This window comes from Cervus elaphus, chromosome 7 (genome assembly GCF_910594005.1).
Source record: "Cervus elaphus chromosome 7, mCerEla1.1, whole genome shotgun sequence".
NCBI lineage: Eukaryota > Metazoa > Chordata > Mammalia > Artiodactyla > Cervidae > Cervus > Cervus elaphus.
The window spans coordinates 30,810,882-30,823,229 of record NC_057821.1 but is presented as its reverse complement, the minus strand read 5'-3'; the positions used below and the strand labels follow the sequence as shown (position 1 = coordinate 30,823,229).

At 42.4% G+C, this 12,348-nt stretch overlaps 1 protein-coding gene across 2 annotated transcripts; it reads left to right on the top strand.

The window, feature by feature from the left end:
- The first annotated feature begins 2,429 nt into the window (after positions 1-2,429).
- Positions 2,430-10,748, top strand: ZKSCAN4 (zinc finger with KRAB and SCAN domains 4). Of its 2 annotated transcripts, none has more exons than XM_043908180.1 (5): positions 2,430-3,513; positions 4,961-5,102; positions 6,307-6,392; positions 7,823-7,946; positions 9,411-10,748. In XM_043908180.1, exons 1-5 carry the CDS (start codon positions 3,178-3,180, stop codon positions 10,271-10,273), a joined length of 1,551 nt encoding a protein of 516 aa, XP_043764115.1. In that variant the 5' UTR covers positions 2,430-3,177; the 3' UTR covers positions 10,274-10,748. The 2 variants fall into 2 exon arrangements, with proteins under 2 accessions (XP_043764115.1, XP_043764114.1); XM_043908179.1 differs by having other exon boundaries at positions 2,432-3,600.
- The last annotated feature ends 1,600 nt before the right edge of the window (positions 10,749-12,348 follow it).

Here is a 12,348-nt window from a genome sequence, read left to right as displayed (position 1 = left end):
CATTGTGTTTCTCCAGTGCGTGGATGTCCACGTCCTCCCCCACCCATAGCCATGCTGTTTCAAAGTCGTAATTGTTCTCCAATTCTCAAAAACCTTCTTATGCATGACAGTCTTCCTTGGGCCTTCAGTGCTCCTACGTGCCTTGTTGCATGGGTCCAGGTTATAAGGCCCTAATCATTACTTCTTTAACTGGCCCATTTCTTATAGATTGCAAGCCTAACACTTGTTATTCATAGATGGCAAGCAGCATGAGATCATCATATTTGCATCAGTTTCCCTTGCCCCCAAGTCCCAAGGAGGTGACATGATGGGCTCAGGTGGGTGCTATACACACAACGTGCCTACGTTGCATCAGGGAAACCTGAATTTACAAAATCCTCAGCTTTTATAATAAGCAGTAAGTAAGCTTGCTAATTGACCATTGGGATATGTTATCTCATCTTTCAAGATTACCAACTACATAAACAATCCTGTAGAATAGACCAGAAAAAAAAAAGATCAAGGTCTTTTTTGTCCTTATTCTTTTATTCCTTTATTAAAAAACCATCATTCTCATAATGTCCTATTAAAATTTATGTATTTATTCTTATTGTTTATCTTTTGTCAGTCCCCACTGGAATATAAACTTCATGAGGTCAGAAATCTTTGTCCTTTTTTGTCAGTGTTGTATCCTGAATACCTAAACAGTGTCTGGCTCAGAAAAGTGACTCAATTAATATAATTGTTCGTGTTCAAGACTCCTACAAGTTAAATAATTTAAAGCTGTTAAGTCCATGTGTATATCATTCTCAACTTTACAATATATATTGACATTGCCTTTTAAGATGAGCACACCAGCTTACACATCCATCAGCTGTATATGAGAGTTCAAAAATTTTCACATTCTTACTAGCAAATATTACTGAAACTGCAAAATTTTGCTGAGGTATTGGTATGAAATGTATTAAAATTTGTCTTCTCCTAGTAACTGATGAAGTTAAAGATCTTTGCTTGTTTGTTGGTCACTCCAGACTCCTTATCTGTAAATTGCCTGTGCATAGTTCTTGTCAATTATTCTGTTTGACTGTTGGGTTTTTTCTTGCTTATTTGTTGATACTCTTTGTATAATCTGGGTATTGATCCTTGTTGGTCATATGGCTCGCAAATATCTTGCATCAGTCTTCTGTTTGTAGTTTCCACTTGTTTCTGGTATCTTTTGATGTGGTTTTAAATTTTAATGATGTCAAATGTACTACATTTTTCCTTCACATTTTGTGCAGTCTGTGTATTGTATACTCAAGAGCATAAAGAAATGCTTCTATTTTTTTCTAAAAATGTGAAGGTTTTGCTATTTGACTTTTATGTCTTTAAACAATTAGAATTTGTTTTATTTTTTCCATTTATCTCAAAACATTGCAGTGCCATTTATCAAATACTGTCTATATACACTTATACACTGACTTATGTACATTTATATATATTTCTATAAGTAACTATAGATTTTGGGACTTGAGTTCATGTTGATACCTTAGATTCCAATCCAACACCACAGGATCATTTTGGCCTTTCTCTTTTTCATGTTTGTAACTGCTTTTCTGACACGAGGAATCTGGCTCATGGTTGCATAGTTGCAAGGAGAGACCTTGACACCATAAGGTTACAGCTGGCAGCTATTAGCAGATATTGTTTTGAGAATGGCTGGTAGTATCCTTGAGTTTGATACAGTTCAGAAAATTCAAGTTATCAGTGATGCAGGAATGTGTCTGAAACCATATCCACAATGCATCCCCTGCCCCCGCCCAGTTCCAACTGTGCCTAAACCACAGTTTCATATCTTGTCAGAACAAATAACATTGGCCTCATAGGAGGTGGGAGGCATTTATCTCTATCTTCAAAGCGGACATTGTGAACAATAAGGTGAATGCATTTTTTTTAAATGGTTAAAGCAGATGTACATCTTATCTTGTAAGTAAGATGTACATCTTGTAAGACTAACTTCCCCATACCTCAATAGGTGAAATGTTCTTCCATCACTAACTACTGTTACTATCCCCATTTATAGATTGGGAAAGTCAGGCACAGAAAGTTGAAGTAATTTACCAAGGTCACCCAGTTAGTACGTGGTAAAGCCAGGATTACTCAGGTAACTTGCTTGAAAATCTGCAGATCTAACTATTATGGTAGATGGTAAATGAGGGCTAGGAAGAAACAAGAGCAAAGAAAGGAGATAACAGGACTAGAGAGTTTCTGGAAGTGGGAAGCCTGAAAGCCTGGTTGCCTGAGAAGAAGCCATGGAAAATAGAAAGGGAAACTGGTATGTGCAGGGGTGAGGAGGGGAGTGGAAACTATAGTTACTTTTGCAGGAGCCATCTCAATGGCTTTGCTGGCAGTTTGCCACCTACAGTGTGTTATGGATGAATGGAAATTGAGGACTAGAATCAGAGATAGGAGGGCTTCCTTTCAAGTTTAATAGTTTAGCATTGAAGGGGAGAAAAGAGAATGGTCACTGGAGTGGGGCAACAGCCAGGGGCAGCCACTGCTTCTTCGAGCAAGTGCTTGGTGATGTGTCCTGCTTCTTTGATGTTTCTGAGGGAAAGGGAGTGTCCTCCTACCTGGAGCTCTGAGAAAACCCTGCTTTTTCCTGAACTTGAGTGACAGTTTTATGCCAGCTCTTTAGTCAGGCTTACATCAGAGCATGGTATAGGCCACAACAGCATCCTTACAAGATCGAAAGATCTAGTCTTATTTCTTATGATTCAGAGCCTGTCATCCTTTCTTTCTCCTTCACCTAACTGCTTCTTTTGGAGGTAAGGGCATGGTTGCTAATGGGTTAACTCGGGGACAACCACCGAGAGGCTCTTCCTAGAGGGCCCGGGAAGTGGTATTGATTCCCACTTGGGCTTCCTGTGCCCCACAGTCTCAATTTTTCTCCAGCATCTGGAGGCTGTTCATTGCACCAAGACATCTTTGGGGATACTTACTGTGGGATTCAGGGTGGGGTGCAGAGGAGGACGCTGCAGAGGCGCCGACTGTAGGGGCAACCTGTGAAGCTGCTCCCCAGGGTGTCCTCGCCCCTGGACTCGCGGAAGGGGACCGCTGCAGTTTTACGGTCCTATAGTGATTTCCCACCTTTCAAGAATTTTCCGAGGACATATAGCTCCCAGGTAGAGTGAGACTCAAGTACTGCCTTGGTCCACGATGGCTAGGGAATCAAAGGAAAGCGCAGCTTTGGACGCCCAGTCTTCAGAGGACCGGACGGGGATCCTGACCGTGAAGGTGGAAAAAGAGGACGCCTCGGTCTTGGCTGCAGAGGCGCACGCCCCAGGCAGCCCGGCTCCAAGCCCCGAGCACTCCCGCCAGCGCTTCCGAGGCTTCCGCTACCCGGAGGCTGAGGGGCCCCGCGAGGCACTGAGCCGACTTCGGGAGCTCTGCCGACTGTGGCTGCGGCCTGAGACGCACAGCAAGGAGCAGATGCTGGAGCTGTTGGTGCTGGAGCAGTTCCTGACCATCCTGCCGACGGACCTGCAGAGCTGGGTGCGGGAGCAGCATCCGGAGAGCGGGGAGGAGGTGGTGGCGCTCTTGGAGTATCTGGAGAGGCAGCCGGATGGGCCGATGCCGCAGGTAGAACAGGTTTAGTGTCTGCAAGCTGTGGTCGGCTTCTTCCTGAAATCTCAAGATCAGAGTGAGGGGCTTTTCTTTAAGATCCAGAAATTCTCCATCTCTTTTTGTACTATAAGCCTCTTTGACAGTAAGGTGAAGTCTCTGGACTCCTTCACATAATAGTACTTATTAAATACCTGAAGTAAAATATAAAGGATTAAAAGCAACTCAGTTATATTGAAATACAGTTAGCAAAGTAGTAAATGTATCGTAAAGTTATATATGCGCTTTTAAAAATTAATGCACTAAATAGTGAGATCTAGGGACAGGCCTAATAACTCTAGTGCAGTTTCAAAGTGGTGGTGAATATTTTTGATAACATTTACCTGGTTGTAATGTGAAAACACCTGCAGTTTCAGTTGGTGACAGAGTCTTTTGTACTGTCTGAAACACCTTGGTTTGCTGCTTCCACTCATGATTGAAGGAAATAATGAATTTTGCTTACAGTCTAGTAAAAATAATTTTTCCTATTCATATTCATGGAATACTTAGGAGGGAATCTGTGGACCACAAGTTAGAAACCCCTGGGTTCATATTTATTTCCATCTTCCTGAATATTGTATAAGACTAAGGTCCCTTTGTATTATCTTGTATCCTTGTGTGTTCCTTTCAGCATGTACATAACCAGACCAAAGGCTTCTAATTGGTGACCCAGAGACCATGATTCTTGAGTTGGCATTAGTGCCTCTTAGCCTTGTAATAAGAGAAGAATCACTTCAAATTTCAGCTTCAGGCTTTTCATTTTTCATAGTTGTTGTGGGAAATTCTAAGAGTACATGAGCTAATGATTGTGACTGGCTTGAAAACCCATTAATTACAAATGTCTGGATGGAAACCTGCATTTAATGAGGACATACCATCACTAGGCCCTGTGTTAGGTGATTTCACACACTGGGACCTTATTTGCTAGTTTGCAAAGCCCTGTAAGCTAGAAATTCTTATCCTCTTTTTTAGGATAAGAAAACATATTAGTGTTCTCTGAGAACTTAGCACCAGTTCCCAAAGAGTTTTCACAAAATCACAAATATAAATAATGAGGGAGCACAGAGTAATGCTGAAGAACGTGGGCTCTGGAGTCATTCTGCCTAAGCTGGGTGACCTCGGGCAAGTTGCTTTAACACTGTGCCTCAGTTTCACCATTACAAGAATGCAGATAATAAAAGTACCTAGCTAAGGTTGTTGCTATCTGCATTAAGTTAATATTCATAAAGCTCTTAGAAATAATGAATAGAAAGGAAATAGAAAGTACTGGGAAATAGAAAGTACTAGCACATAGAGTATGTGATAGAAGTGTCTGAATAAATAAATGAATGACTTTTAGGTCCCAGGTGGTGGCCAGGGGCAAGAACTGCTCTGTTGCAAGATGGCAGTGTTGACACCCATTCAGAGGCCACAAAATATCCAATTGCAGCCAGTGAAGGCTCTGCTCAAGCGTGAATCTCTGGGATCCAGTCCAGACAGAGGTGAGTATTATCTTCTGGGCAGTATGAATTCTACAGACTTCACCCAGTTTCATTTCAGGATCCCCCAAAGGACAGATCTGTGGGTAGGTGCTTTATATGCCCATCACAGATCTACTTCTCTTTGAGACTGAGACTAGCAGGGAAATTTCAAACAATAGTGGAAAGCTTTCCTAACCAAACCTGGGCATGATAAATAAGACTTTATTAAAATTGGTGTTTGGAAGGAGTTGATTTTTTTTTAGCAACACAGTTATCTCCATTCATTCAACATATATTTCTGGAGGCTCCCTATATGGTAGCCAGTGTTAGTGTTGTGGGTATCAGGAATAACATGGTCCATAGCATAGATTTCTTCCTCCAGTGGAGCTTACATTCTAGTAAGGAGAATAGCAAATAAATTAATAATACACTTTCAGATATTGGTGAGTGCTAAGAGGAACATAAGACAGAATGCATAAAGCCTGTCAGAATATTCCAGAATTGTAGGACTTGTGCAAATCAAAGAGTGTAAATCTTCAAAACCTGTCACTAGAACGGGGTGAAAAATCACTCAGTAGGAAACTGCTATATTTTCCTGAGTGTTCCCCATGTGCTGTGAATATTTGGGCAGATTTCCAAGACAAACAACACTGGGATATGCCAGCCAACATGAAATCTTTATTTCTCAACAGAGGTCCTAGCCTAACCTAACTTATTTTCTGCCTCCTGCCAAGTTCACCTTTTATAGGAAAACCTGAAGTTCCCTTTACTTCTCTTGAATCTGAGCAAGTTCTATATAAGCAGATTCCTGTTTCCTTCTTTCTGGGCTCAGGCTAATCTGACTCTTCTTAGTCTTTTATAATAGAACTAAAGAAAAAAGCACTCTAAGCTTTTAAATACATTTTAGCAAGAACAAATATCCTCTTTTCCACTCTTTCCAGAATGTTCAAGATGAAAGACTCTTTAGATGGAATGCTTTGTTTTGTCTTTATGCTGCTTCCATTTCTTACCAAGGATCTGCCCATCAATTTTGTGCCTCTGTGGAGCACACCACATCTCTAGGTCTAAGGATTTGTGCTGGCCAGGATCAGGAATTTTGGAAAGGCATACATGCTGTATAAACTTCTTTGTAGCAATTTATCTATGCAGTTTTTGAACTTGGATTCCATGGGGCAGGAAGGCTGAATGCCAGAGTAGGTCTCATCCAGAGTGCTTTCCTTCTCAGTTCTCCAGGTTCCAAGGCTTGCCCCTGGGGGGCGCTGCAGAGAAGATGCCGCCGTGGTAGCGACCAGGTTCGCCCCAGGGTCCCAGGTGAGCTGGAGCCCCTCTCCCTCCCCCTGCACCCAGCACCCTTCACTACTGATGGGCTCCCCAGTAGATCTGTTTCTCCCCATTCCTCCTCTACCCTCATCCTATATGCATCTGGAGTTTGAGTTTTCTCATCTATTCCAAGATTGCCATGTCATTATTTTGGTGTTCACTTAAGAGGATTTTTCTGTTTCACTCCTAGCTGAGGGAATGTCTGTGCTTCTCGGTTCTTCCTACCCCATCTGTTTGGTCAACTCTTTCATCAACAAGATTTTCTTCAAGGGAAATTTAGCAAATACAAACTGAAGATTTTGTTGTGATGGTAATTTGGTTTTTTTTTTTTTTTAAGTATCAAAAACTGTGCTGCTAGTGAGGGATATAAAAATCATGCTCTGTCCCGTAGGGACTTAAAGGAACACATAAGGTGTATGCTTTTAGCCCAAGATATTGAACAGGATTTGCTTAACCAGAATTTTAATTTCTTACCCAGTCTTTCATGTCCTGCTTGAAGACCTCAGTATTTGAGGCTCTGTGGAATCTATTTTCCTGCACCTCAGACCTAGATTTCATTGTATTTTAAAATCATTGCTATAAATAAGCCCCCATCCCTGGTTTGCCAAAGCACATCACATATATTTTGAAAAGTTTGGATATGGTTCCACTCCTTTCACTGCATTGGTCCTTACTTTCCAAACCTTTCACTTTCTGGATTATGTGTGTATTTCTTTCCTTTATGGTTATTTTTTTGATGAAGATATTATTAGAGACAGGGTTAAGTAGGCATAAGTGCACCATACTTGTTTTTTTATAAATAGCCCATGTAAAGCGAATGTTCCTTCATTACATGTACCCAGTTGGTTTTTTTTTAATTTTTACTGGAGCATAGTTGATTTATAATATGTTAGTTTCAGGTATACAGCAAAGTGAATCAGTTATACATATACATATATCCACTCTTTTTTAAAAATTAATTTATATTTTGGCTGCACCACACAGCATATGGGACCTTAGTTCCCTGACCTGGGATCAAACCTGCAGTGGAAGTGTGGAGTCTCAACCACTGGACCATCAAGGACATCCCTCTCCACTCTTTTTAGATTCTTTTCCCATGTAAGCCATTACAGAGTATTGAGTAGAGTTCCCTATGCTATAAAGTAGGTCCTTACTAGTTATCTATTTTATATATAGTAGTATGTATATGTCAATCCCAATCTTCCAATTTATCCTTTCTTACCTCTTATCCCCTGGTAATTGTTTGTTTTCTGCATCTGTAATTCTATTTCTGATAAGTTCATCTGTACCCTTTTTAAAGATTCCACATATAAGCGACATCATATGATGTTTGTCTTTGTCTGACTGACTTGTACTCAGTATGACTGCTTAGGGAGTGATTTTGGGTGAGTGGAACTAAGGAGGATTACATATTGTTTTAGGGGCCATTTAAAATGGAAGATGTGGCCCTGACTGTCTCCCCTGGATGGACACAGCTGGATTCATCTCAGGTGAACTTGTATGGAGATAAAAGGCAGGAGAACTGTGGCAGCCTGACCTCCTTGGGTAAGATTGATGGGCATTGATTTCTTCTAACATTTCCTGGCTTCCTTTGTATATTAGCATCTACTAGGCTATTAGAAGCTGTTTGAATTATGTTTGGCGTTAGAACCACCACATCTGAATCCCAACTACTAACTGGCTATGTGACTAGTTTATTAATCCTTCTGAGCCTTCAGTTCAGTTCAGTTCAGTTGCTCAGTCGTGTCCAACTCTTTGCGACCCTATGAATCGCAGCACGCCAGGCCTCCCTGTCCATCATGAACTCCCGGAGTTTACTCAAACTCATGTCCATCGAGTCAGTGATGCCATCCAGCCATCTCATCCTCTGTCATCCCCTTCTCCTCCTGCCCCCAATCCCTCCCAGCATCAGGGTCTTTTCCAATGAGCCTTGCTTTTTTAAAAAAAATTATGTATTTATTTATTAATATTTGGCTGTGCCTAGTCTTTGTTGTGGCATGTGGGATCCTTAGTTGCAGTATGTGAAGTCTTTAGTTGCAGCATGAGAACTCTTAGGGCTTGTGGGATCTAGTTCCCTGACCAGAGACTCAACCCAGGCCCCCAGCATTGGGAGCACGGAGCCGTAGCCACTGAACCGCTAGAGAAGGCCATGAGCCTTCCTTTTTTATCTGTCCTGCCAGTGTCTGGTCATTTTAGGTGGGATCAAGTAGGTACAGCCTCTAGTTTAGATCTAGCTCACAGGATATGCTCAGTAAATGCTGATTTCTTCCCTTTCCCTTCCTGTTGCTAGCCCTGACAGGAGAAGAGAGCTGAGGGGTCTCTTCAGGAAATGGGCCGTGGAACCATAGGGCGAGAGCTTAGAAGTGATCTAGAGGCTGACTGCAGAGCCTGGCCTTAAAGATGAGGATGCGGTGCAGAGACGCACAAGATTGCCTGGCTTGTCTGAGTTCACACAGCTCATTGGCAGCAGAGTGGGGGCTCCAACTCAGATCTCCCAGCACTGATGCCAGTTTTATTTGGTGGACCCTGCTTCTGCCTGAGTTCCAGCCAGAAATGACCGCACCTTTCAGTGGTCATTGAATTCTGAGTTCCTGCTTTCCCTATTTCTCACAGAACATTTCAGAAATTCTTTTCTTTGCCTTGTTTACTGTCACCCTCTGCTCAGCCCTTTTAGTATCTAATCCCAAGCACACGGCCCTGCCTTACTTTCTCAGAATTTAGAGCCTTTGCATGTATCCCCAGCACAGTCTTCAGTATTTCTCACCACCTTCCCTCCAATCTCTCCTTTCCCAGGTTGTACCCTTCTTACAAGAGCCCCGTTCTCATTCTCAGGACTCCCTCCTCCCCAGCATGCCCGTTCTCCCCCTTTATTCCCACCTGTATTCTAATACTTACATCCTCATCCTTGCCATATACAGACCTCTGTAATTCTTGCCTCCCTGGGACTCATCACAAAGCTTTCCTCTGTGGCAGGACATAACTGACAGTTGCTGGCCGTTTGTTCTTCAGGTGGTGTGGTGCAACCGAAGATCAGAGAGCTGCCTCCAGATGAGGATCATCCAACACAGGAGCCTGGGCAGATACCACGCCACCTGGGGGAAGCCACTGGCCAGATTCCTGCATGTGCAGAAGCTGGTGAACAGGAGGGCCAGTTACAAAGAAAGCAGAAAAGTGCCGCAGGAAACAGGCGGCACTATTGCCATGAATGTGGAAAGACTTTTGCTCAGAGTTCAGGCCTGACTAAGCACAGGAGAATCCACACTGGGGAGAAGCCCTATGAATGTGAGGACTGTGGCAAGACCTTCATCGGAAGCTCTGCTCTCGTCATTCATCAGAGAGTTCACACTGGTGAGAAGCCATATGAATGTGAAGAATGTGGCAAGGTCTTCAGTCACAGTTCAAACCTTATCAAACACCAGAGAACTCACACTGGGGAGAAGCCCTACGAGTGTGATGACTGTGGGAAAACATTTAGCCAGAGCTGCAGCCTCCTAGAACATCACAAAATCCATACCGGGGAGAAGCCCTACCAGTGCAACATGTGTGGTAAAGCCTTTAGGCGGAATTCACATCTTCTGAGACATCAGAGGATCCATGGTAATAAAAACCTTCAGAATCCTGACCCTGGACAGACCTGGGAGAGTCAGGGGAGGAAGGAAAGCCAGTGGGAAAATGTTGAGGCTCCTGTGTCTTATAAATGTAATGAGTGTGAGAGAAGTTTCACTAGGAATAGAAGCCTTATTGAGCATCAAAAAATCCACACGGGTGAGAAGCCCTTTCAGTGTGATACATGTGGAAAAGGCTTCACCCGAACTTCATACCTTATTCAACATCAGAGAAGCCACGTTGGGAAAAAAATTCTATCTCCGTGACCCATGGCTTACATGCCAGAGTTGATGTTCCTTCCTCATTGAACTGAAGCCACCCTGGAACCCTTGCTGACTAGAAAACTGTGAGCTGAACTTTATTTCCCACCACATATCATCAGGTGTTTGTTAGAAAATAGAGTCTGGTTGAGATGAATTCTCTTATACAAACTAGAAGGTGATTGGGAAAAAAAAAAAAAACTTGTTTGATAGGAAGCTATGGGAGCATTGTCTGAAAGAGGTTGGACCTGAAATAGTTCTCACCTTTTAGACTTAAACAGGCTTCCAGGCTGTCTAATTAATCACTCTCAGTCAGCATTTTATGATGTCTTCTGGGTGGATGACTTTCTGATTTGGGGGGCTGGTGTTTCTGTTCACTTTGCCTCTAATGAATCCCTCACCTGTTGGTTGGATCAGTGATGTCTTATCCCCACCCCACTGTGCCTTGTATACAGGTGCTATAAACATTTATTAAATATACCAGTGAAACGATCTTCATAGCTCTGAAAATCTAATGTCTGGATTCCTGATGACTTTTTAAGGCCACTTGTGCTTGTCTAATTCTCTGAGGGTCTAGATTCTGGGTCAATCTAGTATATTTATTGCCAAGTACATAAGATTGTCAGAGTTTGGGTAGTGTGTGTGTGTGTGTGTGAGTCGCTTAGTCATGTCTGACTCTTTGTGACACTATGGACTGTAGCCTGCCAGGCTCCACTGCCCATGGGATTCTCCAGGCAAGAATACTGGAGTGGGTTGCCATTCCCTTCTCTAGGGGATCTTCCCAACCAAGGGATCAAACCTGGGTCTCCTGTATTGGAGGCAGATTCTTTACCATCTGAGAGTTGGGGTAGAGGAATCCATATTTCTTCATCGGCATAGGAGTTATAGTAAGAGTGCCTTAAACAGCTTCTTTATCATTAAGACATTGTGAGACTGTTGCATCCATACAACTCCAGTCTGTAGTCAGCATTAATGACATTAGTTCATATTAATTGTGCTATTCTTTAGGGAAAACCTTTCACATTCAGGTAAATAAAAAACAATTGATCAAGTCAGATCAAAATGGTTATGTATCTTGATATATATCCTATGATGCTCAACAGCTTGTTTCTCACTTTTTGGTTATCTTGGACCTAACCAAGTGCCAAGACACCATTGATATCCCTCTCTCCCAACTTACAGCCCACAGTGCATCAAGGCTTATGCCAGCTAGGCTTAAACTTCTTCCAGGCTAGAGGATTCACACCAGATATTTATAACAAGTGTCATTCATGTTTTCAAAACTTCCCTGTGGTTGGGGAGAGGAAGACTGGGTCAGAGGCAGCCAACAATGATAGAGACCTGAATATGGGTGGTAGGAGAAAATGTATCTTTTTGGAAACACATTGGGAGTCCTGGGATCTGACAGAAATGATTCCACAACTTCCAAAGTATCAACCTGTGAAGTCAAGACTGTCAATAAGAATTTCTTGGTATCTCCTGTTTTCACTCAGATCATCTTCTGTGACGTTCTTTAAAGACCAATACCATCTTCATAGGTGCGAGTGCCCTCTCCCCAGCTTCCAGCTTTACCAGGTTATGCCAAGAATGGATTCTGCTTTGATGAAATCCTGGACCAGTTTTGTTCAGTCACCAGCAGAACGTTTTCTGTTCTCCAGTCCCTTGCTGGATTCCTGCTCTGAAGAACCCCAGGTTGACTAGGGACTTTGCAAACTGTAGGCCTCTCCCAGTATCACTTCCCTTGGGTCTTTCATTGCCTTCATTATTCCCTCATTGGAGTATAATTTATTTTTTATTTTTTCATTTATTTTTATTAGTTGGAGGTTAATTACTTTACAATATTGTAGTGGTTTTTGCCATATATTGACGTGAATCAGCCATGGATTTACATGTGTTCCCCATCCTGATCCCCCCTCCTGCCTCCATCCACATGGAGTATAATTTAAAACCAGTTTTCTAAGAACCTGCAGACTTTCTCCAGTTAGACTTTTCTAGCCTGTAAAATTTTCCTTTTATATTAACTGTATTTTGGGTACCTCCATAAAGCTTACCATTTCCTCATCTCTCCTTACCTTTATTTT

What these genes read in the sequence shown, in the direction of transcription:
- ZKSCAN4 (XM_043908179.1), top strand. Translation starts at nt 3,178, where the DNA reads ATGGCTAGGGAATCAAAGGAAAGCGCAGCTTTGGACGCCCAGTCTTCA. An exon ending in GGGATCCAGTCCAGACAGAG is followed by an intron (nt 5,103 to 6,306) that starts GTGAGTATTATC and finishes TTTCCTTCTCAG; the next exon opens with TTCTCCAGGTTCCAAGGCTT. An exon ending in TGGCAGCCTGACCTCCTTGG is followed by an intron (nt 7,947 to 9,410) that starts GTAAGATTGATG and finishes TTTGTTCTTCAG; the next exon opens with GTGGTGTGGTGCAACCGAAG.